The 24,819-nt window shown below is 47.8% G+C and overlaps 1 protein-coding gene across 2 annotated transcripts; it reads left to right on the top strand.

Annotated features, from left to right (window-relative positions):
- etv7 (ETS variant transcription factor 7) lies at nucleotides 1-23,238 on the top strand. 2 transcript variants are annotated; one of them, XM_031794900.1, is made up of 8 exons: nucleotides 5-272; nucleotides 622-766; nucleotides 8,968-9,132; nucleotides 9,998-10,195; nucleotides 19,100-19,219; nucleotides 19,280-19,422; nucleotides 20,547-20,647; nucleotides 21,097-23,238. In XM_031794900.1, exons 1-8 carry the CDS (start codon nucleotides 234-236, stop codon nucleotides 21,281-21,283), a joined length of 1,098 nt encoding a protein of 365 aa, XP_031650760.1. In that variant the 5' UTR covers nucleotides 5-233; the 3' UTR covers nucleotides 21,284-23,238. The 2 variants fall into 2 exon arrangements, with proteins under 2 accessions (XP_031650759.1, XP_031650760.1); XM_031794899.1 differs by having other exon boundaries at nucleotides 1-272; nucleotides 19,100-19,422.
- The last annotated feature ends 1,581 nt before the right edge of the window (nucleotides 23,239-24,819 follow it).

Genomic DNA, 24,819 nt, shown 5'->3' with positions numbered 1-24,819 from the left:
ATTTCGATACCCGGAAACAAGGATCATATGTCATCATAGTTGTCGGGTTGCATGTGAAAATCATGCCCAGCTCCTACGTTTGGATTCCATAATAATTTATTCGGACCCTTAATCGACAGAAGTCTTATAGAGAGAATTAATCGTATTACCGGTCGGATTGTTGATCACCTGAGTTGAGGAATATATAGAGAATTATTCTACGAGTCTACTTCCGGATAGACAGGTAGAGGACGATGGAAGACGGAGGCAGCTCCCCGCCTGATCTGATCAAGGTAAACTGAAGCCCTGATGACACGAATAGGAAACTCGTTCAGGTCCTACAAGTAATGTTTCTGATTAATATGAATATATGGAGAGATGGATTATGTTGGTTTTACACAGTTTGTCAGTTGTTTTTACTCCCAGCGAATGTTTTATCAGTTTAAGAAAGAGAGACTTTCACTTTTGCATTCACTTCTGCATGTTTGGTTTCATGCTCGCTAGATAAAAATCAATTCACTGATAAAGGAGACAGATAAGTTGTGGGCTTGACTGTGTTGTATTTGAAAAAATATAACTTCAAATTATAATATAAAAAGGTGTATGTGTGTGTGTCTGTGTCTGCGTGTGTGTGTGTGGCAGGACCATGGAGAACCCAGTCATGTTCCCCTAGCCCCTGGCAGAGGAGTGCTGTTCCCTTCATCGCTCCTTCCTCCCTGCTCTACCCTCCTCCCTCCAGTCATCCCCCCTTCACAGGACGACCTGTGGCAGCTACCTGGAAGACTACGTGAGTCAAACACACACACACTTGTTGGCTAACAGCTCTGTGTATGTATGTATGTATGTATGTATGTATGTATGTATGTATGTATGTATGTATGTATAGTGGGGAGAACAAGTATTTGATACACTGCCGATTTTGCAGGTTTTCCTACTTCTGTTCCTAGGTCTGTGATTTTTATCATAGGTACACTTCAACTGTGAGAGACGGAATCAAAAACAAAAATCCAGAAAATCACATTGTATGATTTTTAAGTTATTAATTTGCATTTTATTGCATGACACAAGTATTTGATACATCAGAAAAGCAGAACTTAATATTTGGTACAGAAACCTTTGTTTGCAATTACAGAGATCATATGTTTTCTGTAGTTCTTGACCAGGTTTGCACACTCTTCAGCAGGGATTTTGGCCCACTTCCCCATACAGACCTTCTCCAGATCCTTCAGGTTTTGGGGCTGTCGCTGGGCAATACGGACTTTCAGCTCCCTCCAAAGATTTTCTATTGGGTTCAGGTCTGGAGACTGGCTAGACCACTCCAGGACCTTGAGATGCTTCTTACGGAGCCACTCCTTAGTTGCCTTGGCTGTGTGTTTCGGCTCGTTGTCATGCTGGAAGACCCAGCCACGACCCATCTTCAATGCTCTTACTAAGGGAAGGAGGTTGTTGGACAAGATCTCGCAATACATGGCCCCATCCATCCTCCCCTCAATACAGTGCAGTCGTCCAGTCCTCTTTGCAGAAAAGCATCCCCAAAGAATGATGTTTCCACCTCCATGCTTCAGTTGGGATGGTGTTCTTGGGGTTGTACTCATCCTTCTTCTTCCTCCAAACACGGCGAGTGGAGTTTAGACCAAAAAGCTCTATTTTTGTCTCATCAGACCACATGTCCTTCTCCCATTCCTCCTCTGGATCATCCAGATGGTCATTGGCAAACTTCAGACGGGCCTGGACATTCGCTGGCTTGAGCAGAGGGACCTTGCGTGCACTGCAGGATTTTAATCCATGATGGTATAGTGTGTTACTAATTGTTTTCTTTGAGACTGTGGTCCCAGCTCTCTTCAGGTCATTGACCAGGTCGTGCCGTGTAGTTCTGGGCTGATCCCTCACCTTCCTCATGATCATTGATGCCCCACGAGGTGAGATCTTGCATGGAACCCCAGACCGAGGGTGATTGACCGTCATCTTGAACTTCTTCCATTTTCGAATAATTGCGCCAACAGTTGTTGCCTTCTCACCAAGCTACTTGCCTATTGTCCTGTAGCCCATCCCAGGCTTGTGCAGGTCTACAATTTTATCCCTGATGTCCTTACACAGCTCTCTGGTCTTGGCCATTGTGGAGAGGTTGGAGTCTGTTTGATTGAGGGTGTGGACAAGTGTCTTTTATACAGATAACGAGTTCAAACAGGTGCAGTTAATACAGGTAATGAGTGGAGAACAGGAGGGCTTCTTAAAGAAAAACTAACAGGTCTGTGAGAGCCGGAATTGTTACTGGTTGGTAGGTGATAAAATACTTATGTCATGCTTCACAGTAGGTATGGTGTTCTTTGGATGCAACTCAGCTTTCTTTGTCCTCCAAACACGACGAGTTGAGTTTTTACCAAAAAGTTATATTTTGGTTTCATCTGACCATATGACATTCTCCCAATCTTCTTCTGGATCATTCAAATGTTCTCTAGCAAACTTCAGACGGGCCTGGACATGTACTGGCTTAAGCAGGGGGGCACCTCTGGCACTGCAGGATTTGAGTCCCTGGCGGCGTAGTGTGTTACTGATGGTAGGCTTTGTTACTTTGGTCCCAGCTCTCTGCAGGTCATTCACTAGGTCCCCCCGTGTGGTTCTGGGATTTTTGCTCACCGTTCTTGTGATAATTTTGACCCCACGGGGTGAGATCTTGCGTGGAGCCCCAGATCGAGGGAGATTATCAGTGGTCTTGTATGTCTTCCATTTCCTAATAATTGCTCCCACAGTTGATTTCTTCAAACCAAGCTGCTTACCTATTACAGATTCAGTCTTCCCAGCCTGGTGCAGGTCTACTATTTTGTTTCTGGTGTCCTTTGACAGCTCTTTGGTCTTGGCCATAGTGGAGTTTGGAGTGTGACTGTTTGAGGTTGTGGACAGGTGTCTTTTATACTGATAACAAGTTCAAACAGGTGCCATTAATACAGGTAACGAGTGGAGGACAGAGAAGCCTCTTAAAGAAGAAGTTACAGGTCTGTGAGAGCTAAAAATCTTGCTTGTTTGTAGGTGACCAAATACTTATTTTCCACCATAATTTGCTAATAAATTCATTAAAAATCCTACAATGTGATTTTCTGGATTTTTTTTCTCATTTTGTCTGTCATTGTTGAAGTGTACCTATGATGAAAATTACAGGCCTCTCTCATCTTTTTAAGTGGGAGAACTTGCACAATTGGTGGCTGACTAAATACTTTTTCACCCCACTGGATGTGTGGGGGTATAAACCCATCTCTGTGGGATAAGGAGGCTATTTTATTTTACCTTTATATAACAAGTCAGTTAAAAACAAATTCTTATTTACAATGACGGCCTACCGGGGAACAGTGGGTTATTACTGCCTGGTTCAGGGGAACAGTGGGTTATTACTGCCTGGTTCAGGGGAACAGTGGGTTATTACTGCCTGGTTCAGGGGAACAGTGGGGTATTACTGCCTTGTTCAGGGGAACAGTGGGTTATTACTGCCTTGTTCAGGGGAACAGTGGGTTAACTGCCTTGTTCAGGGGAACAGTGGGTTATTACTGCCTTGTTCAGGGGAACAGTGGGTTAACTGCCTTGTTCAGGGTAACAGTGGGTTAACTGCCTTGTTCAGGGGAACAGTGGGTTATTACTGCCTTGTTCAGGGGAACAGTGGGTTATTACTGCCTTGTTCAGGGGAACAGTGGGTTATTACTGCCTTGTTCAGGGGAACAGTGGGTTATTACTGCCTTGTTCAGGGGAACAGTGGGTTATTACTGCCTTGTTCAGGGGAACAGTGGGTTATTACTGCCTTGTTCAGGGGAACAGTGGGTTATTACTGCCTTGTTCGGGGGAACAGTGGGTTATTACTGCCTTGTTCAGGGGAACAGTGGGTTATTACTGCCTTGTTCAGGGGAACAGTGGGTTATTACTGCCTTGTTCAGGGGAACAGTGGGTTATTTCTGCCTTGTTCAGGGGAACAGTGGGTTATTTCTGCCTTGTTCAGGGGAACAGTGGGTTATTACTGCCTGGTTCAGGGGAACAGTGGGTTATTACTGCCTTGTTCAGGGTAACAGTGGGTTTACTGCCTTGTTCAGGGGAACAGTGGGTTATTACTGCCTTGTTCAGGGGAACAGTGGGTTAACTGCCTTGTTCAGGGGAACAGTGGGTTAACTGCCTTGTTCAGGGGAACAGTGGGTTATTACTGCCTTGTTCAGGGGAACAGTGGGTTAACTGCCTTGTTCAGGGGAAGAGTGGGTTATTACTGCCTGGTTCAGGTGAACAGTGGGTTATTACTGCCTTGTTCAGGGGAACAGTGGGTTATTACTGCCTTGTTCAGGGGAACAGTGGGTTATTACTGCCTTGTTCAGGGGAACAGTGGGTTATTACTGCCTGGTTCAGGGGAACAGTGGGTTATTACTGCCTGGTTCAGGGGAACAGTGGGTTATTACTGCCTTGTTCAGGGGAACAGTGGGTTAACTGCCTTGTTCAGGGGCAGAACGACAGATTTTTACTTTGTCAGCTCTGGGATTTGGATCCAGCAATCTTTCAGTTACTGGTCCAACACCCTAACCTACCTGCCACCCCTGGTAAGTTTGTGTGTCTGTGGGTATTGTTTACCAGGTAAATTGACTGAGAACACAATCTCATTTACAGCAATGACCTGGTGAATAGTTACAGGGGAGAGGAGGGGGATGAATGAGACAATTGGTAGCTGGGGATGATTAGGTGACCGTGTTGGTATCAGGGCCAGATTGGGAATTTAGCCAGGACACCGGGGTTAACACCCCTACTCTTACGATAAGGGCCATGGGATCTTTAGTGACCACAGAGAGTCAGGACAACCGTTTAACGTCCCATCCGAAGATGACACCCTACACCGGGCAATGTCCCCAATCACTGCCCTGGGGCATTGGGATATTTGTTTTAGACCAGAGGAAAGAGTGCCTCCTACTGGCCTTCCAACATCACTTCCAGCAACATCTGGTCTCTCATCCAGAGACTGACCAGGATGTGTTTAGGTATAAACCCATCTAAGGTGTGTGTGTGTGTAGGTATAAACCCATCTAAGGTGTGTGTGTGTTTAGGTATAAACCCATCTAAGGTGTGTGTGTGTTTAGGTATAAACCCATCTAAGGTGTGTGTGTGTTTAGGTATAAACCCGTCTAAGGTGTGTGTGTGTGTGTGTGTGTGTAGGTATAAACCCATCTAAGGTGTGTATGTGTGTGTGTGTGTGTGTGTGTTTAGGGATAAACCCATCTAAGGTGTGTGTGTTTAGGTATAAACCCGTCTAAGGTGTGTGTGTGTGTGTGTTTAGGTATAAACCCGTCTAAGGTGTGTGTGTTTAGGTATAAACCCATCTAAGGTGTGTGTGTGTGTGTGTGTGTGTGTAGGTATAAACCCATCTAAGGTGTGTGTGTGTAGGTATAAACCCATCTAAGGTGTGTATGTGTGTGTGTGTGTGTGTTTAGGTATAAACCCATCTAAGGTGTGTGTGTGTTTAGGTATAAACCCATCTAAGGTGTGTGTGTAGGTATAAACCCATCTAAGGTGTTTGTGTAGGTATAAACCCATCTAAGGTGTGTGTGTTTAGGTATAAACCCATCTAAGGTGTGTGTGTAGGTATAAACCCATCTAAGGTGTGTGTGTGTGTGTGTGTGTGTGTGTGTGTGTGTGTGTGTGTGGGTATAAACCCATCTAAGGTGTGTGTGTGTAGGTATAAACCCATCTAAGGTGTGTGTGTGTGTTTAGGTATAAACCCATCTAAGGTGTGTGTGTGTAGGTATAAACCCATCTAAGGTGTGTGTGTAGGTATAAACCCATCTAACGTGTGTGTGTGTGTAGGTATAAACCCATCTAAGGTGTGTGTGTGTGTGTGTAGGTATAAACCCATCTAAGGTGTGTGTGTGTAGGTATAAACCCATCTAAGGTGTGTGTGTGTGTAGGTATAAACCCATCTAAGGTGTGTGTGTGTGTAGGTATAAACCCATCTAAGGTGTGTGTGTAGGTATAAACCCATCTAAGGTGTGTGTGTGTAGGTATAAACCCATCTAAGGTGTGTGTGTAGGTATAAACCCATCTAAGGTGTGTGTGTGTGTTTAGGTATAAACCCGTCTAAGGTGTGTGTGTAGGTATAAACCCATCTAAGGTGTGTGTGTAGGTATAAACCCATCTAAGGTGTGTGTGTGTGTTTAGGTATAAACCCATCTAAGGTGTGTGTGTGTGTGTGTGTTTAGGTATAAACCCATCTAAGGTGTGTGTGTGTGTTTAGGTATAAACCCATCTAAGGTGTGTGTGTGTTTAGGTATAAACCCGTCTAAGGTGTGTGTGTGTGTGTTTAGGTATAAACCCATCTAAGGTGTGTGTGTGTAGGTATAAACCCATCTAAGGTGTGTGTGTTTTTAGGTATAAACCCATCTAAGGTGTGTGTGTGTTTAGGTATAAACCCGTCTAAGGTGTGTATGTGTGTGTGTGTGTGTGTGTTTAGGTATAAACCCATCTAAGGTGTGTGTGTGTGTGTGTTTAGGTATAAACCCATCTAAGGTGTGTGTATGTGTGTGTTTAGGTATAAACCCGTCTAAGGTGTGTGTGTTTAGGTATAAACCCATCTAAGGTGTGTGTGTGTGTGTGTAGGTATAAACCCATCTAAGGTGTGTGTGTGTGTTTAGGTATAAACCCATCTAAGGTGTGTGTGTGTAGGTATAAACCCATCTAAGGTGTGTATGTGTGTGTGTGTGTGTGTGTTTAGGTATAAACCCATCTAAGGTGTGTGTGTGTTTAGGTATAAACCCATCTAAGGTGTGTGTGTAGGTATAAACCCATCTAAGGTGTGTGTGTGTGTAGGTATAAACCCATCTAAGGTGTGTGTGTAGGTATAAACCCATCTAAGGTGTGTGTGTTTAGGTATAAACCCATCTAAGGTGTGTGTGTGTAGGTATAAACCCATCTAAGGTGTGTGTGTTTAGGTATAAACCCATCTAAGGTGTGTGTGTGTAGGTATAAACCCATCTAAGGTGTGTGTGTGTGTGTGTGTGTGTGTGTAGGTATAAACCCATCTAAGGTGTGTATGTGTGTGTGTGTGTGTTTAGGTATAAACCCATCTAAGGTGTGTGTGTGTTTAGGTATAAACCCATCTAAGGTGTGTGTGTGTAGGTATAAACCCATCTAAGGTGTGTGTGCGTGTGTGTGTGTTTAGGTATAAACCCATCTAAGGTGTGTGTGTGTGTGTGTTTAGGTATAAACCTGTCTAAGGTGTGTGTGTGTGCGTGTTTAGGTATAAACCCATCTAAGGTGTGTGTGTGTGTGTGTGTTTAGTTATAAACCCATCTAAGGTGTATGTGTTTAGGTATAAACCCATCTAAGGTGTGTGTGTGTGTGTGTGTGTGTGTGTAGGTATAAACCCATCTAAGGTGTGTGTGTGTTTAGGTATAAACCCATCTAAGGTGTGTGTGTGTGTTTAGGTATAAACCCATCTAAGGTGTGTGTGTGTGTGTGTTTAGGTATAAACCCATCTAAGGTGTGTGTGTGTGTGTGTGTAGGTATAACCCACCTAAGGTGTGTGTGTGTGTGTGTGTAGGTATAAACCCACCTAAGGTGTGTGTGTGTGTGTGTTTAGGTATAAACCCATCTAAGGTGTGTGTGTGTGTGTGTTTAGGTATAAACCCATCTAAGGTGTGTGTGTTTAGGTATAAACCCATCTAAGGTGTGTGTGTTTAGGTATAAACCCATCTAAGGTGTGTGTGTGTAGGTATAAACCCATCTAAGGTGTGTATGTGTGTTTAGGTATAAACCCATCTAAGGTGTGTGTGTGTGTGTGTGTGTGTGTGTGTGTAGGTATAAACCCATCTAAGGTGTGTGTGTGTTTAGGTATAAACCCATCTAAGGTGTGTGTGTAGGTATAAACCCATCTAAGGTGTGTGTGTGTGTATGTGTGTGTGTAGGTATAAACCCATCTAAGGTGTGTGTGTGTAGGTATAAACCCATCTAAGGTGTGTGTGTGTGTTTAGGTATAAACCCGTCTAAGGTGTGTGTGTGTGTTTAGGTATAAACCCGTCTAAGGTGTGTGTGTAGGTATAAACCCATCTAAGGTGTGTGTGTGTAGGTATAAACCCATCTAAGGTGTGTGTGTGTAGGTATAAACCCATCTAAGGTGTGTGTGTGTAGGTATAAACCCATCTAAGGTGTGTGTGTAGGTATAAACCCATCTAAAGTGTGTGTTTTTAGGTATAAACCCATCTAAGGTGTGTGTGTGTGTGTGTGTGTGTGTGTGTGTGTGTGTGTGTGTGTGTGTGTGTGTAGGTATAAACCCATCTAAGGTGTGTGTGTGTGTAGGTATAAACCCATCTAAGGTGTGTGTGTGTGTGTGTGTGTGTGTGTGTGTGTGTGTGTGTGTGTGTAGGTATAAACCCATCTAAGGTGTGTGTGTGTGTAGGTATAAACCCATCTAAGGTGTGTGTGTGTGTAGGTATAAACCCATCTAAGGTGTGTGTGTGTGTAGGTATAAACCCATCTAAGGTGTGTGTGTGTGTGTTTAGGTATAAACCCGTCTAAGGTGTGTGTGTAGGTATAAACCCATCTAAGGTGTGTGTGTAGGTATAAACCCATCTAAGGTGTGTGTGTGTGTTTAGGTATAAACCCATCTAAGGTGTGTGTGTGTGTGTTTAGGTATAAACCCATCTAAGGTGTGTGTGTGTGTTTAGGTATAAACCCATCTAAGGTGTGTGTGTGTTTAGGTATAAACCCGTCTAAGGTGTGTGTGTGTGTTTAGGTATAAACCCATCTAAGGTGTGTGTGTGTTTAGGTATAAACCCATCTAAGGTGTGTGTGTGTGTTTAGGTATAAACCCATCTAAGGTGTGTGTGTGTGTGTGTTTAGGTATAAACCCATCTAAGGTGTGTGTGTGTGTTTAGGTATAAACCCATCTAAGGTGTGTGTGTGTTTAGGTATAAACCCATCTAAGGTGTGTGTGTGTGTTTAGGTATAAACCCATCTAAGGTGTGTGTGTGTGTTTAGGTATAAACCCGTCTCTGTGGGACAAGGAGGACGTGGTCCACTGGCTGCACTGGGCTCAGAGGGAATATTCTCTCCTCAGAACTGAGAGAGGACGGTTTGAGATGAACGGCAGAGCTCTCTGCCTCCTCACCAAGGAAGACTTCAGACGCCGCTGTCCTGACTCAGGTACGCCACTGGGGGGGGGGGCTCCTCTCCTGTATGAGCTCCTCTCTCTGTTTCCAGGTGATGTACTGTATGAGCTCCTCTCTCTCTGTTTCCAGGTGATGTACTCTACAGGCTCCTCTCTCTGTTTCCAGGTGATGTACTCTACAGGCTCCTCTCTCTGTTTCCAGGTGATGTACTGTATGAGCTCCTCTCTCTGTTTCCAGGTGATGTCCTGTATGAGCTCCTCTCTCTCTGTTTCCAGGTGATGTACTCTACAGGCTCCTCTCTCTGTTTCCAGGTGATGTACTGTACAGGCTCCTCTCTCTGTTTCCAGGTGATGTACTCTACAGGCTCCTCTCTCTCTGTTTCCAGGTGATGTACTCTACAGGCTCCTCTCTCTCTGTTTCCAGGTGATGTACTCTACAGGCTCCTCTCTGTTTCCAGGTGATGTACTCTACAGGCTCCTCTCTCTGTTTCCAGGTGATGTCCTGTATGAGCTCCTCTCTCTCTGTTTCCAGGTGATGTACTCTACAGGCTCCTCTCTCTGTTTCCAGGTGATGTACTCTACAGGCTCCTCTCTCTGTTTCCAGGTGATGTACTCTACAGGCTCCTCTCTCTGTTTCCAGGTGATGTACTCTACAGGCTCCTCTCTCTCTGTTTCCAGGTGATGTACTCTACAGGCTCCTCTCTCTCTGTTTCCAGGTGATGTACTCTACAGGCTCCTCTCTCTCTGTTTCCAGGTGATGTACTCTACAGGCTCCTCTCTCTGTTTCCAGGTGATGTACTCTACAGGCTCCTCTCTCTGTTTCCAGGTGATGTACTGTACGAGCTCCTCTCTCTCTGTTTCCAGGTGATGTACTCTACAGGCTCCTCTCTCTGTTTCCAGGTGATGTACTGTACGAGCTCCTACAGTGTGTGAAGCAGCAAAGAAGGGAGGTCTCCCAATGCCACACAACTCCACCCATCCTGACCCTCACCAAGCCCCCTCTCAGTCTCACCAAACTCCCCTCTACTAAATACACCCAGCCACCCCAAACCAATGGAAGCCAGGGTCCCCAACCCCTAGGAGCCAATGGATCAACACGTGAGTGTATGAGGTTCTGTTCTAACTGAGTGGAATCCCCACATCTGCTTTTCAGGGAGAAGAAGACTGTATCCCTTAAAACGAAGCGTTATGACTATAACTACTGTTCCCTGAAGGAGGGAAACGAGGTACAACACACTATGGGTAGTCACACTCTCGCCACTTCGACTGAAGGATCTACAGTCACGCCTGAAAAGGCCAATAAAATCCGGGCCTCGCTGGAAGCCCCGCCTTCCACAGGTGATAAGCATGAGGCTTCAAATTAATTTTTAAATTTAATACCGCACTTCCCCGAGCAAAGGGACGGCGGTGTGCCTCATTCCCCTCCTTCAGGGAACAGTAGTTATACTCAGAACTTTATGCTCCTTTTCAGTCAGTCAACTTCGGTACAACATACTAGGAGGAAATATTATCACCCCCCAAGCCGACACAACAGATACTAAATGAAACAATAGTAGACCCCCCAGACCTGACCCCACCAAATGTAGTAGACCCCCCCCAGACCTGACCCCCCCAGACCTGACCCCACCAGATGTAGTAGACCACCCCCAGACCTGACCCCCCCAGACCTGACCCCACCAAATGTAGTAGACCCCCCCAGACTTGACCCCCCCCAGACTTGACCCCCCCAGACCTGACCCCCCCCAGACCTGACCCCACCAGATGTAGTAGACCCCCCCCAGACCTGACCCCCCCAGACCTGACCCCACCAGATGTAGTAGACCCCCCCCCACACACCTGACCCCACCAGATGTAGTAGACCCCCCCAGACCTGACCCCCCCCAGACCTGACCCCACCAGATGTAGTAGAACCCCCCCCCCAGACCTGACCCCACCAGATGTAGTAGACCCCCCCCAGACCTGACCCCCCCAGACCTGACCCCACCAGATGTAGTAGACCCCGCCAGACCTGACCCCACCAGATGTAGTAGACCCCCCCAGACCTGACCCCACCAGATGTAGTAGACCCCCCAGACCTGACCCCACCAGATGTAGTAGACCCTCCCAGACCTGATCCCCCCCAGACCTGACCCCCCCAGACCTGACCCCCCCAGACCTGACCCCACCAGATGTAGTAGACCCCCCCCAGACCTGACCCCACCAGATGTAGTAGACCCCCCAGACCTGACCCCACCAGATGTAGTAGACCCCCCCAGACCTGACCCCACCAGATGTAGTAGACCCCCCCAGACCTGACCCCACCAGATGTAGTAGACCCCCTGGTGTAGTGGGTGTAGTGGGTACGTAGACCGCTAGGTAACCCTGGTGTAGTGGGTACGTAGACCGCTAGGTAACCCTGGTGTAGTGGGTACGTAGACCGCTAGGTAACCCTGATGTAGTGGGTACGTAGACCGCTAGGTAACCCTGGGGTGTAGTGGGTACGTACACCGCTAGGTAACCCTGGTGTAGTGGGTACGTAGACCGCTAGGTAACCCTGATGTAGTGGGTACGTAGACCGCTAGGTAACCCTGGGGTGTAGTGGGTACGTACACTGCTAGGTAACCCTGGTGTAGTGGGTACGTACACTGCTAGGTAACCCTGGTGTAGTGGGTATGTAGACCGCTAGGTAACCCTGGTGTAGTGGGTACGTAGACCGCTAGGTAACCCTGGTGTAGTGGGTACGTAGACCGCTAGGTAACCCTGGTGTAGTGGTACGTAGACCGCTAGGTAACCCTGGTGTAGTGGGTACGTAGACCGCTAGGTAACCCTGGTGTAGTGGGTACGTAGACCGCTAGGTAACCCTGGTGTAGTGGGTACGTAGACCGCTAGGTAACCCTGGTGTAGTGGGTACGTAGACCGCTAGGTAACCCTGGTGTAGTGGGTACGTAGACCGCTAGGTAACCCTGGTGTAGTGGGTACGTAGACCGCTAGGTAACCCTGGTGTAGTGGGTACGTAGACCGCTAGGTAACCCTGGTGTAGTGGGTACGTAGACCGCTAGGTAACCCTGGTGTAGTGGGTACGTAGACCGCTAGGTAACCCTGGTGTAGTGGGTACGTAGACCGCTAGGTAACCCTGGTGTAGTGGGTACGTAGACCGCTAGGTAACCCTGGTGTAGTGGGTACGTAGACCGCTAGGTAACCCTGGTGTAGTGGGTACGTAGACCGCTAGGTAACCCTGGTGTAGTGGGTACGTAGACCGCTAGGTAACCCTGGTGTAGTGGGTACGTAGACCGCTAGGTAACCCTGGTGTAGTGGGTACGTAGACCGCTAGGTAACCCTGGTGTAGTGGGTACGTAGACCGCTAGGTAACCCTGGTGTAGTGGGTACGTAGACCGCTAGGTAACCCTGGTGTAGTGGGTACGTAGACCGCTAGTAACCCTGGTGTAGTGGGTACGTAGACCGCTAGGTAACCCTGGTGTAGTGGGTACGTAGACCGCTAGGTAACCCTGGTGTAGTGGGTACGTAGACCGCTAGGTAACCCTGGTGTAGTGGGTACGTAGACCGCTAGGTAACCCTGGTGTAGTGGGTACGTAGACCGCTAGGTAAACCCTGGTGTAGTGGGTACGTAGACCGCTAGGTAACCCTGGTGTAGTGGGTACGTAGACCGCTAGGTAACCCTGGTGTAGTGGGTACGTAGACCGCTAGGTAACCCTGGTGTAGTGGGTACGTAGACCGCTAGGGTAACCCTGGTGTAGTGGGTACGTAGACCGCTAGGTAACCCTGGTGTAGTGGGTACGTAGACCGCTAGGTAACCCTGGTGTAGTGGGTACGTAGACCGCTAGGTAACCCTGGTGTAGTGGGTACGTAGACCGCTAGGTAACCCTGGTGTAGTGGGTACGTAGACCGCTAGGTAACCTGGTGTAGTGGGTACGTAGAACCGCTAGGTAACCCTGGTGTAGTGGGTACGTAGACCGCTAGGTAACCCTGGTGTAGTGGGTACGTAGACCGCTAGGTAACCCTGGTGTAGTGGGTACGTAGACCGCTAGGTAACCCTGATGTAGTGGGTACGTAGACCGCTAGGTAACCCTGGTGTAGTGGTACGTAGACCGCTAGGTAACCCTGGTGTAGTGGGTACGTAGACCGCTAGGTAACCCTGGTGTAGTGGGTACGTAGACCGCTAGGTAACCCCTGATCCTTGCTGCTGTATGCCAGGGAGAGATGCTGTTTAGAGATTCTGTTTGGAGAGATTCTGTTTGGAGATGCTGTTTAGAGATTATGTTTAGAGAGATGCTGTTTAGAGAGATGCTGTTTAGAGAGATGCTGTTTAGAGAGATATTGTTTAGAGATGCTGTTAGAGATGCTGTTTAGAGAGACGCTGTTTAGAGAGATGCTGTTTAGAGACGCTGTTTAGAGAGATGCTGTTTAGAGAGATGCTGTTTAGAGAGATGCTGTTTAGAGAGCATCCTGCCTTGAGCTGGATTAGCAAAACAGACAGAAAGCTGCTCACAAAAGCAGTAATCCTGGTTGTACGTGTGTAGAGCTCCCAGTGGACACCCAGCCGACACCCAGCGGACACCGGGTCTGTAACCTCTGCTGCTCTTCAGAAGCGTAAGGAGGTGGTGAAAAGGAAACAGACCTGTAGGACAAAGTCATGACTTTCAGGGCGAACGTCACGTTAGAGTCGCCCCGGGAGAACTGACTAACGTGTTTAGCCAAAGCCATGAGCTGGGAGGTTTTGTAGGACAGGATCTTCAGATCCATTGACTTCAGAGGCTCAAATGGGGGTCAAACACTGTGCCTCCAAAACCAGTGCCAAGTCCCATGTGGGCGCAATAGGTTTAGAGACCTGAGACGATGTACAGCTTTCAGGATCCACTCCACCAGGAGGTTGAGACAGAGACACAGAGACACAGAGACAGAGAGAGAGACACAGAGAGAGAGAGAGACAGAGAGAGAGACAGAGACAGAGAGAGAGACACAGAGACACAGAGACAGAGACAGAGAGAGAGAGAGAGAGAGAGAGAGAGACAGAGAGAGACACAGAGACAGAGACATAGACACAGAGACAGAGAGAGACACAGAGAGAGAGAGAGACACAGAGACAGAGACACAGAGACAGAGACACAGAGACAGAGACACAGAGACACAGAGAGAGAGACACAGAGACAGAGAGAGAGACAGAGAGAGAGACACAGAGAGAGAGACAGAGAGAGAGACAGAGAGACAGAGACACAGAGAGAGACAGAGACACAGAGAGAGACAGAGACACAAAGAGGGAGAGAGAGAGACAGAAAGAGACACAGACACAAAGAGAGAGAGAGAGAGACACAGACACAAAGAGAGAGAGAGAGAGAGAGACAGAGAGACACAGACACAAAGAGAGAGAGAGAGACACAGACACAAAGAGAGAGAGAGAGACACAGACACAAAGAGAGAGAGACACACAGACACTAAGAGAGAGAGACACAGACACAAAGAGAGAGAGAGACACAGACACAAAGAGAGAGAGAGACACAGACACAAAGAGAAAGAGAGACACAGACACAAGAGAGAGAGAGAGACACACAGACACTAAGAGAGAAAGACACAGACACAAAGAGAGAGAGAGACACAGACACAAAGAGAGAGGGAGAGAGAGAGACACAGACACAAAGAGAGAGAGAGAGAGAGACACAGACAAAAAGAGAGAGAGAGAGACACACAGACATGAAGAGAGAGAGACACAGACACAAAGAGAGAGAGAGAGACACAGACACAAAGAGAGAGAGAGAGACACAGACACAAAGAGAGAGAGAGAGACACAGACACAAAGAGAGCGAGAGAGACACAGACACAAAGAGAGAGAGAGAGAGAGACAGACACAAAGAGAGAGAGACACAGACACAAAGAGAGAGAGAGACACACAGACACAAAGAGAGCGAGAGAGACACAGACACAAAGAGAGAGAGAGACACAGACACAAAGAGAGAGAGAGACACAGAGAGACACAGACACAGAGAGAGAGAGACACACAGACACAAAGAGAGAGAGAGAGAGACAGACACAAAGAGAGAGAGAGACACAGAGAGACACAGACACAGAGAGAGAGAGACACCACAGACACAAAGAGAGAGAGAGAGACAGACACAAAGAGAGAGAGAGACACAGACACAAAGAGAGAGAGAGAGACACAGACACAAAGAGAGAGAGAGACACAAAGAGAGAGAGAGAGAGAGACACAGACACAAAGAGAGAGAGAGAGAGACAGACACAAAGAGAGAGAGACACAGACACAAAGAGAGAGAGAGAGAGGCACAGACACAAAGAGAGAGAGACAGACACAAAGAGAGAGAGAGACAGACAAAAGAGAGAGAGACACAGACACAAAGAGAGAGAGAGAGACAGACACAAAGAGAGAGAGAGACACAGAGAGACACAGACACAGAGAGAGAGAGAGGGAGAGAGACACAGACACAAAGAGAGAGAGAGACACACAGATACAAAGAGAGAGAGAGAGACACAGACACAAAGAGAGAGAGAGAGACAGACACAAAGAGAGAGAGAGAGAGACACAGACACAAAGAGAGAGAGAGACAGACACAAAGAGAGAGAGAGACACAGATACAAAGAGAGAGAGAGAGACACAGACACAAAGAGAGAGAGAGAGACAGACACAAAGAGAGAGAGAGAGAGAGAGACACAGACACAAAGAGAGAGAGAGACAGACACAGAGAGAGAGAGAGACAACAGACACAAAGAGAGAGAGAGAGACACAGAGAGACACAGAGAGAGAGAGAGACACAGACACAAAGAGAGAGAGAGAGTCACAGACACAAAGAGAGAGAGAGAGACAGACACAAAGAGAGAGAGAGAGAGACACAGACACAAAGAGAGAGAGAGAAAGACACAGATACAAAGAGAGAGAGAGAGACACAGACACAAAGAGAGAGAGAGAGACACACAGAGAGACACAAAGAGAGAGAGAGACACAGACACAAAGAGAGAGAGAGAGAGACACAGACACAAAGAGAGAGAGAGAGACAGACACAAAGAGAGAGAGAGAGACACAAAGAGAGAGAGAGAGAGAGAGAGACACAGACACAAAGAGAGAGAGAGAGAGACAGACACAAAGAGAGAGAGACACAGACACAAAGAGAGAGAGAGAGGCACAGACACAAAGAGAGAGACAGACACAAAGAGAGAGAGAGAGACACAAAGAGAGAGAGAGAGAGAGAGAGACACAGACACAAAGAGAGAGAGAGAGAGACAGACACAAAGAGAGAGAGACACAGACACAAAGAGAGAGAGAGAGACAGACACAAAGAGAGAGAGAGAGACAGACACAAAGAGAGAGAGAGAGACAGACACAAAGAGAGAGAGAGACACAGAGAGACACAGACACAGAGAGAGAGAGAGAGAGAGAGAGACACAGACACAAAGAGAGAGAGAGACACAGACACAAAGAGAGAGAGAGACCACAGAGAGAGAGAGAGAAACAGACACAAAGAGAGAGAGAGAGACAGACACAACGAGCGAGAGAGAGGACACAGACACAAAGAGAGAGAGACGGACACAAAGAGAGAGAGAGACACAGATACAAAGAGAGAGAGAGAGACACAGACACAAAGAGAGAGAGAGAGACACAGAGAGACACAGAGAGAGAGAGAGACACAGACACAAAGAGAGAGAGAGACACAGACACAAAGAGAGAGAGAAAGACAGACACAAAGAGAGAGAGAGAGAGACACAGACACAAAGAGAGAGAGAGACACAGACACAAAGAGAGAGAGAGAGACAGACACAAAGAGAGAGAGAGACACAGATACAAAGAGAGAGAGAGACACACAGAGACACACAGAGAGACACAGAGAGACACAGAGAGAGAGAGACACAGAGAGAGAGAGACACAGAGAGACACAGAGAGAGAGAGACACAAAGAGACAGAGAGAGAGACACAAGAGACAGAGAGAGAGACACAAAGAGACACAGAGAGACACAGACACAAAGAGAGAGAGAGAGACACAGAGAGACTTCGTCTAACACTGTTTTCCCATCATTGTATTGTTCTTAGTGTTTATGACAAGTACACTTCCTGGTGCACTATGCGGCCACACACTCACACAGCCACACAGCAACACAGATCAGCTGTAGGTGGTTTCCGTGAGGACAGTAGGGTGTGTGTTTTGTCCCCCCCTAGCAGAAGTCAAGGCACCATACACTGTAATTGAAACTATCTTGCAGTAACAGTCACGGATTAGAAACAGGGACAACTGCTCCTTTGTGGAGAAGAGATTTATCTTTCACTTTCTCTCCTAGCTTCTCCCCTCCTCTCTTTTTCTTTGTCACTCACTCCTCTCTCCTCTCTCTCTCTCTCTCTCCTCTCTGTCTCTCTCCCCCCCTCTCTCCTCTCTGTCTCCCTCCTCTCTGTCTCTCTCCCCCCTCTCTCTCTCTCCTCTGTCTCCCTCCTCTCTCCTCTCTCTCTCTCCTCTCTGTCTCTCTCCCCCCCTCTCTCCTCTCTCTCTCTCCTCTCTGTCTCCCTCCTCTCTCCTCTCTGTCTCCCTCCTCTCTCCTCTCTGTCTCCCTCCTCTCTCCTCTCTGTCTCCCTCCTCTCTCCTCTCTGTCTCCCCCTCTCTCCTCTCTGTCTCTCCCCTCTCTCTTCTCTGTCTCTCCCCTCTCTCCTCTCTGTCTCCCCCTCTCTCCTCTCTGTCTCTCCCCCTCTCTCCTCTCTGTCTCTCCCTCTCTCCTCTCTGTCTCTCCCCCTCTCTCCTCTCTGTCTCCCCCTCTCTCCTCTCTGTCTCCCCCTCTCTCCTCTCTGTCTCTCCCCTCTCTCCTCTCTGTCTCCCCCCTCTCTCCTCTCTGTCTCCCCCTCTCTCCTCTCTGTCTCCCCCCTCTCTCCTCTCTGTCTCCCCCTCTCTCCTCTCTGTCCCCTCTCTCTCCTCTCTGTCTCCCTCTCTCTCCTCTCTGTCTCCCTCCTCTCTCCTCTCTGTCTCCCCCCTCTCCCCTCTCTCCTCTCTGTCTCCCTCCTCTCTCCTCTCTGTCTCCCTCCTCTCTCCTCTCTGTCTCCCCCTCTCTCCTCTCTGTCTCTCCCCTCTCTCTTCTCTGTCTCTCCCTCTCTCCTCTCTGTCTCCCCCTCTCTCCTCTCTGTCTCTCCCCCTCTCTCCTCTCTGTCTCCCCCTCTCTCCTCTCTCTCTCTCCTCTCTGTCTCCCTCCTCTCTCCTCTCTGTCTCCTCCTCTCTCCTCTCTGTCTCCCCCTCTCTTCTCTCTGTCTCTCCCCTCTCTCTTCTCTGTCTCTCCCCTCTCTCCTCTCTGTCCTCCCCCTCTCTCCTCTCTGTCTCTCCCCCTCTCTCCTCTCTGTCTCTCTCCCTCTCTCCTCTCTGTCTCTCCCCCTCTCTCCTCTCTGTCTCCCCCTCTCTCCTCTCTGTCTCTCCCCTCTCTCCTCTCTGTCTCTCCCCTCTCTCCTCTCTGTCTCCCCCCTCTCTCCTCTCTGTCTCCCCCCCTCTCTCCTCTCTGTCTCCCCCTCTCTCCTCTCTGTCTCCCTCCTCTCTCCTCTCTGTCTCCCCCTCTCTCCTCTCTGTCTCCCTCTCTCTCCTCTCTGTCTCCCTCCTCTCTCCTCTCTGTCTCCCCCCTCTCCCCCTCTCTCCTCTCTGTCTCCCTCCTCTCTCCTCTCTGTCTCCCTCCTCTCTCCTCTCTGTCTAGCTAGTCTCCTAGTCCAATAGAGATGTAGCTGTTCTGCCCAGTGGTCCAGCAGCCATCTAGTACACACACTCTGCACAACACACACAGATGGGTCAGTTATTAACACACACACACACACACACACACTCTGCACAACACACACAGATTGGTCAGTTATTAACACACATACACACTGGTGAGTACCAAACACTCTGCACATCAACTGCTGGTGAACATACATTTGAATATGTTTGTGATCTCACGCTCTCTCAATTCAATTCAACAGGCTTTATTGTCATGGGAAACATATGTTTACATCGCCAAAGCAACTGAGGTAGACAATAAACAATAAAAATCTCTCTCTCTCAGATGTGTCGAAGTGTCATCCCACAATCCCTAGTACCCAGGAGGAGGAGCCTCTCAACCTGTCCAATCAGGAGAGGACTGAGAGAGAAGTCCCACCTAGAGAGGCCAACGGCAAGATCCCAGGTAACACACACACACACACACAGACCCACTGTAGCTCTCTCTCACTCTCTCTCTGTGTAGACTGCAGGTTGCTGTGGGACTATGTGTACCAGCTGTTGTCAGACCAGCGCTACCAGCCCTTCATCCGCTGGGAGGACCAGGAGAGCCTGGTGTTCAGGGTGGTCGACCCCAACGGACTAGCTCGACTCTGGGGGAACCACAAGGTACGCTGAGGGTCTGTCTGTGGATGGTGGAACAGAGTTTTAGTAAAGGTGACCACTTGCAGGGTTCGGGTCAATTCCATTTCAATTCAGTCAATTCAGGAAGCATTTTTGGAAATGGAATTTCAGTTTCTTACTCAAATTTAAATGTAATTGACCCCAACCGCTGGCTGGGTAGCGAGATGACCTCTGGCTGGGTAGGGAGATGACTTCTGACTGGGTAGGGAGATGACCTCTGGCTGGGTAGCGAGATGACCTCTGGCTGGGTAGGGAGATGACCTCTGACTGGGTAGGGAGATGACCTCTGGCTGAGTAAGGAGATGACCTCTGGCTGAGTAGGGAGATGACCTCTGGCTGAGTAGGGAGATGACCTCTGGCTGAGTAGGGAGATGACCTCTGGCTGAGTAGGGAGATGACCTCTGGCTGAGTAAGAAGATGACCTCTGACTGGGCATGACCTCTGGCTGGGTAGGGAGATGACCTCTGGTTGAGTATGACCTCTGGCTGAGTAGGGAGATGACCTCTGGCTGAGTAGGGAGATGACCTCTGGCTGAGTATGGAGATGACCTCTGGCTGAGTAAGGAGATGACCTCTGGCTGAGTAAGGAGATGACCTCTGGCTGAGTAGGGAGATGACCTCTGGCTGGGTATGACCTCTGGCTGGGTATGACCTCTAGCTGGATAGGGAGATGACCTCTGGCTGAGTAGGGAGATGACCTCTGGCTGAGTAGGGAGATGACCTCTGACTGAGTAAGAAGATGACCTATGGCTGGGTATGACCTTTGGCTGGGTAGGGAGATGCCCTCTGGTTGAGTATGGAGATGACCTCTGGCTGAGTAGGGAGATGACCTCTGGCTGAGTAGGGAGATGACCTCTGACTGAGTAAGAAGATGACCTCTGGTTGAGTATGACCTCTGGCTGAGTAGGGATATGACCTCTGGCTGAGTAGGGAGATGACCTCTGGCTGAGTAGGGAGATGACCTCTGGCTGAGTAGGAAGATGATCTCTGGCTGGGTAAGGAGATAGTAGTGTGATGGTGATGGTGGTGGTGATGATGAAGACAGTAGTGATGATGGTGGTGATGATGATGATGACGGTGACGAAGAGGAAAGTGTGTGTCTCCCTGTAGAACCGAGCCAACATGACGTATGAGAAGATGTCTCGTGCTCTGAGACACTACTACAAACTCAACATCATCAAGAAAGAACCAGGACAGAAACTACTCTTCAGGTGGGGAACACACACACACACACACACTGACACACAGAAACACACACACAGAAACACACACACACACTGAAACACACACACACACACACACACACACTGAAACACACACACACACACTGACACACAGAAACACACACACACACACACACAGAAACACACACACACACACACACACACACACACACACACAGAAACACACACACACACACACACACACACACACACACACACAGAAACACACACACACACAGAAACACACACACACACACACAGAAACACACACACACACACACAGAAACACACACACACACACACACACACAGAAACACACACACACAGAAACACACACACACACACAAACACACACACAGAAACACACACACACTCAGAAACACACACACACAAACACACACACACAAACACACACTCAGCCCTTCTCCTCTCTCCAGGTTCCTGAAGACCCCTCAGGAGATCAAGCGACACAGAGTGGACCGCCTCGACTTAGCAGATTCCCCTGAACACTCACCTTCACACTCACCCTCACACTCACCCCGGCGGGACTTCAGTGAGGATGGTTTGGAGGTGTCCCCTGAATACAGCGCCCCAAGCTCTAACACCCTAAGCATGACGGTATGAACATGGGTACTCCTGTGTTGAGGTATTGGCTCTCTTGCACTGTGAAATGGCTATGTTTTTGAGGCAGTAATCTACAACCCACTGTGGAAACCTTATGGAGATGCTGCGTAGCTAATGACTAGCGCCCCCCCAAACAACACTATTCATCAGGAAAGAACAGAGCTGTCTGATCACAAACTTTTACTCATCTGCAGCTTCATGAATTACAGCATCACTTTAAAACTATACACAGAAATACTACAACTAACAGTCCGGTTTCTTCCTGGGTCTGACGTGTGACTTGGTAAATAGAATTGTAATATGATCTAAATAAACGTTGCACATTACAAGCAGGTCCCACACGCTAATAGCTCCCCATTAGTAGCTGGGTGAGTAAATCATGTGATCATAATATTTACCTTTGCTTCTGTACATATTTTCAAACTCTGAATTTGTGGAATGAATGAAATTGTTTGTTTTTTTAAATGTTTTTTTTTTGTTGTTTTAATGATTTTTTGTTGTTGTTGTTGTTGTTGTTGTTGTTGTTGTTGTGTCAAATTGCCGATTGGCAACCCATCCCTTACGGGATTAATTGACCCATGGTAGAAAGGCCAATAGAGGATAACATGCGTTTCGTTCACTACTTCTTCATAGGCCTTCCTCTTCCAGTTGACCACTGTTAGCAGCTATTGTTGTTCCTCAATAACACAGACCCCAGAGCAAATCAGGGGGAGACAAATAGATTCATTTGAAAAGGACAAATCATAGATGTTATGCTGGGAGGTACATGTTCATTCCCTCTGACCTCAGCTTGTCACCATAGAACAAAGAAACAAGATGCCACTTACACCCCCCCCCCCCCCACGCTCACCTGGGGTTGACCAATCAGAAGTCTTTGCATTACAACTGGGCAGACCAATGAAAACATAGCACACATAGCTCTGTGGAATGTCAGGACTGACAGACCATAGATTCTAACCAGCTGTTGAACTGAGACCATAGATTCTAACCAGCTGTTGAACTGAGACCATAGATTCTATCCAGCTGTTGAACTGAGACCATAGATTCTAACCAGCTGTTGAACTGAGACCATAGATTCTAACCAGCTGTTGAACTGAGACCATAGATTCTATCCAGCTGTTGAACTGAGACCATAGATTCTATCCAGCTGTTGAACTGAGACCATAGATTCTATCCAGCTGTTGAACTGAGACCATAGATTCTATCCAGCTGTTGAACTGAGACCATAGATTCTATCCAGCTGTTGAACTGAGACCATAGATTCTATCCAGCTATTGAACTGAGACCATAGAATCTATCCAGCTGTTGAACTGAGACCATAGATTCTATCCAGCTGTTGAACTGAGACCATAGAATCTATCCAGCTGTTGAACTGAGACCATAGATTCTAACCAGCTGTTGAACTGAGACCATAGATTCTATCCAGCTGTTGAACTGAGACCATAGATTCTATCCAGCTGTTGAACTGAGACCATAGATTCTATCCAGCTGTTGAACTGAGACCATAGATTCTATCCAGCTATTGAACTGAGACCATAGATTCTATCCAGCTTGTTAACTGAGACCATAGATTCTATCCAGCTGTTGAACTGAGACCATAGATTCTATCCAGCTTGTTAACTGAGACCCAACTATTTCCATTAACAATTTTTGTCATACATAATATATCTCTCACACACCAATTCACCCTGATTCAAACAAAACATTCTCAATTTGGGTTTATGGTTAATCTCCTCCACCCGATTGGGTTTATGGTTAATCTCCTCCACCCGATTGGGTTTATGGTTAATCTCCTCCACCCGATTGGGTTTATGGTTAATCTCCTCCACCCGATTGGGTTTATGGTTAATCTCCTCCACCCGATTGGGTTTATGGTTAATCTCCTCCACCCGATTGGGTTTATGGTTAATCTCCTCCACCCGATTGGGTTTATGGTTAATCTCCTCCACCCGATTGGGTTATGGTTAATCTCCTCCACCCGATTGGGTTTATGGTTAATCTCCTCCACCCGATTGGGTTTATGGTTAATCTCCTCCACCCGATTGGGTTTATGGTTAATCTCCTCCACCCGATTGGGTTTATGGTTAATCTCCTCCACCCGATTGGGTTTATGGTTAATCTCCTCCACCCGATTGGGTTTATGGTTAATCTCCTCCACCCGATTGGGTTTATGGTTAATCTCCTCCACCCGATTGGGTTTATGGTTAATCTCCTCCACCCGATTGGGTTTATGGTTAATCTCCTCCACCCGATTGGGTTTATGGTTAATCTCCTCCACCCGATTGGGTTTATGGTTAATCTCCTCCACCCGATTGGGTTTATGGTTAATCTCCTCCACCCGATTGGGTTTATGGTTAATCTCCTCCACCCGATTGGGTTTATGGTTAATCTCCTCCACCCGATTGGGTTTATGGTTAATCTCCTCCACCCGATTGGGTTTATGGTTAATCTCCTCCACCCGATTGGGTTTATGGTTAATCTCCTCCACCCGATTGGGTTTATGGTTCATCTCCTCCACCCGATTGGGTTTATGGTTAATCTCCTCCACCCGATTGGGTTTATGGTTCATCTCCTCCACCCGATTTTCATTGTTAAATATTGCATCAGCAGTTGTTTTTTAATCATATCTATGTCTCCCTTCATTTGGTTTTCATACAGATGTTCACAGTCAGCCTGTTGGAAAAGGTCAGGCATTTCAGTTGCCCCGACTCCCCCTATGGACAGATACATACATACCTTCCATCTCACCTCACAGGGTTCCCCGCCCACGTCCCCCACGTCGCCCACGTCCCCCACTTCCCCCACGTTCCCCACGTCGCCCACGTCCCCCACGTCGCCCACGTCCCCCACGTCCCCAGTTATTACAACTATAGGTGCAAACTTGTGGACACCTAAAAAGTAACGTACAGTAGTCCACACTCCTGCTGAATATCCCTGATCTGACCTGTTTCAATACACAGAGACAATATCCCTCTTAGCACCTCACACTCCTGCTGAATAGTCCAGAACAGGACACACACATGTCTGGCCACTGTACAATAAAGGCCTGATTGGTGAAATGCTGCAGAGATGGATGTCCTTCTGGAAGGTTCTCCCATCCCCACAGAGGAACTATAGATCTCATCACAGACACAGGTGGTTCTTCTGGAAGGTTCTCCCATCTCCACAGAGGAACTCTTGTTACAGGTTGTCCTTCTGGAAGGGTCTCCCATCTCCACAGAGGAACTCTTGTTACAAATCAAAATCAAATCAAATCAAATTTATTTATATAGCCCTTCGTACATCAGCTGATATCTCAAAGTGCTGTACAGAAACCCAGCCTAAAACCCCAAACAGCAAGCAATGCAGGTGTAGAAGCACGGTGGCTAGGAAAAACTCCCTAGAAAGGCCAATACCTAGGAAGAAACCTAGAGAGGAACCAGGCTATGTGGGGTGGCCAGTCCTCTTCTGGCTGTGCCGGATGGAGATTATAACAGAACATGGCCAAGATGTTCAAATGTTCATAAATGACCAGCATGGTCGAATAATAATAAGGC

The sequence above is a fragment of the Oncorhynchus kisutch genome, linkage group LG17, assembly GCF_002021735.2.
Source record: "Oncorhynchus kisutch isolate 150728-3 linkage group LG17, Okis_V2, whole genome shotgun sequence".
Taxonomy (NCBI): Eukaryota; Metazoa; Chordata; class Actinopteri; order Salmoniformes; family Salmonidae; genus Oncorhynchus; species Oncorhynchus kisutch.
The sequence above is the reverse complement of the archived record's forward strand: the minus strand, read 5'-3'. Positions and strand labels throughout refer to the sequence as shown.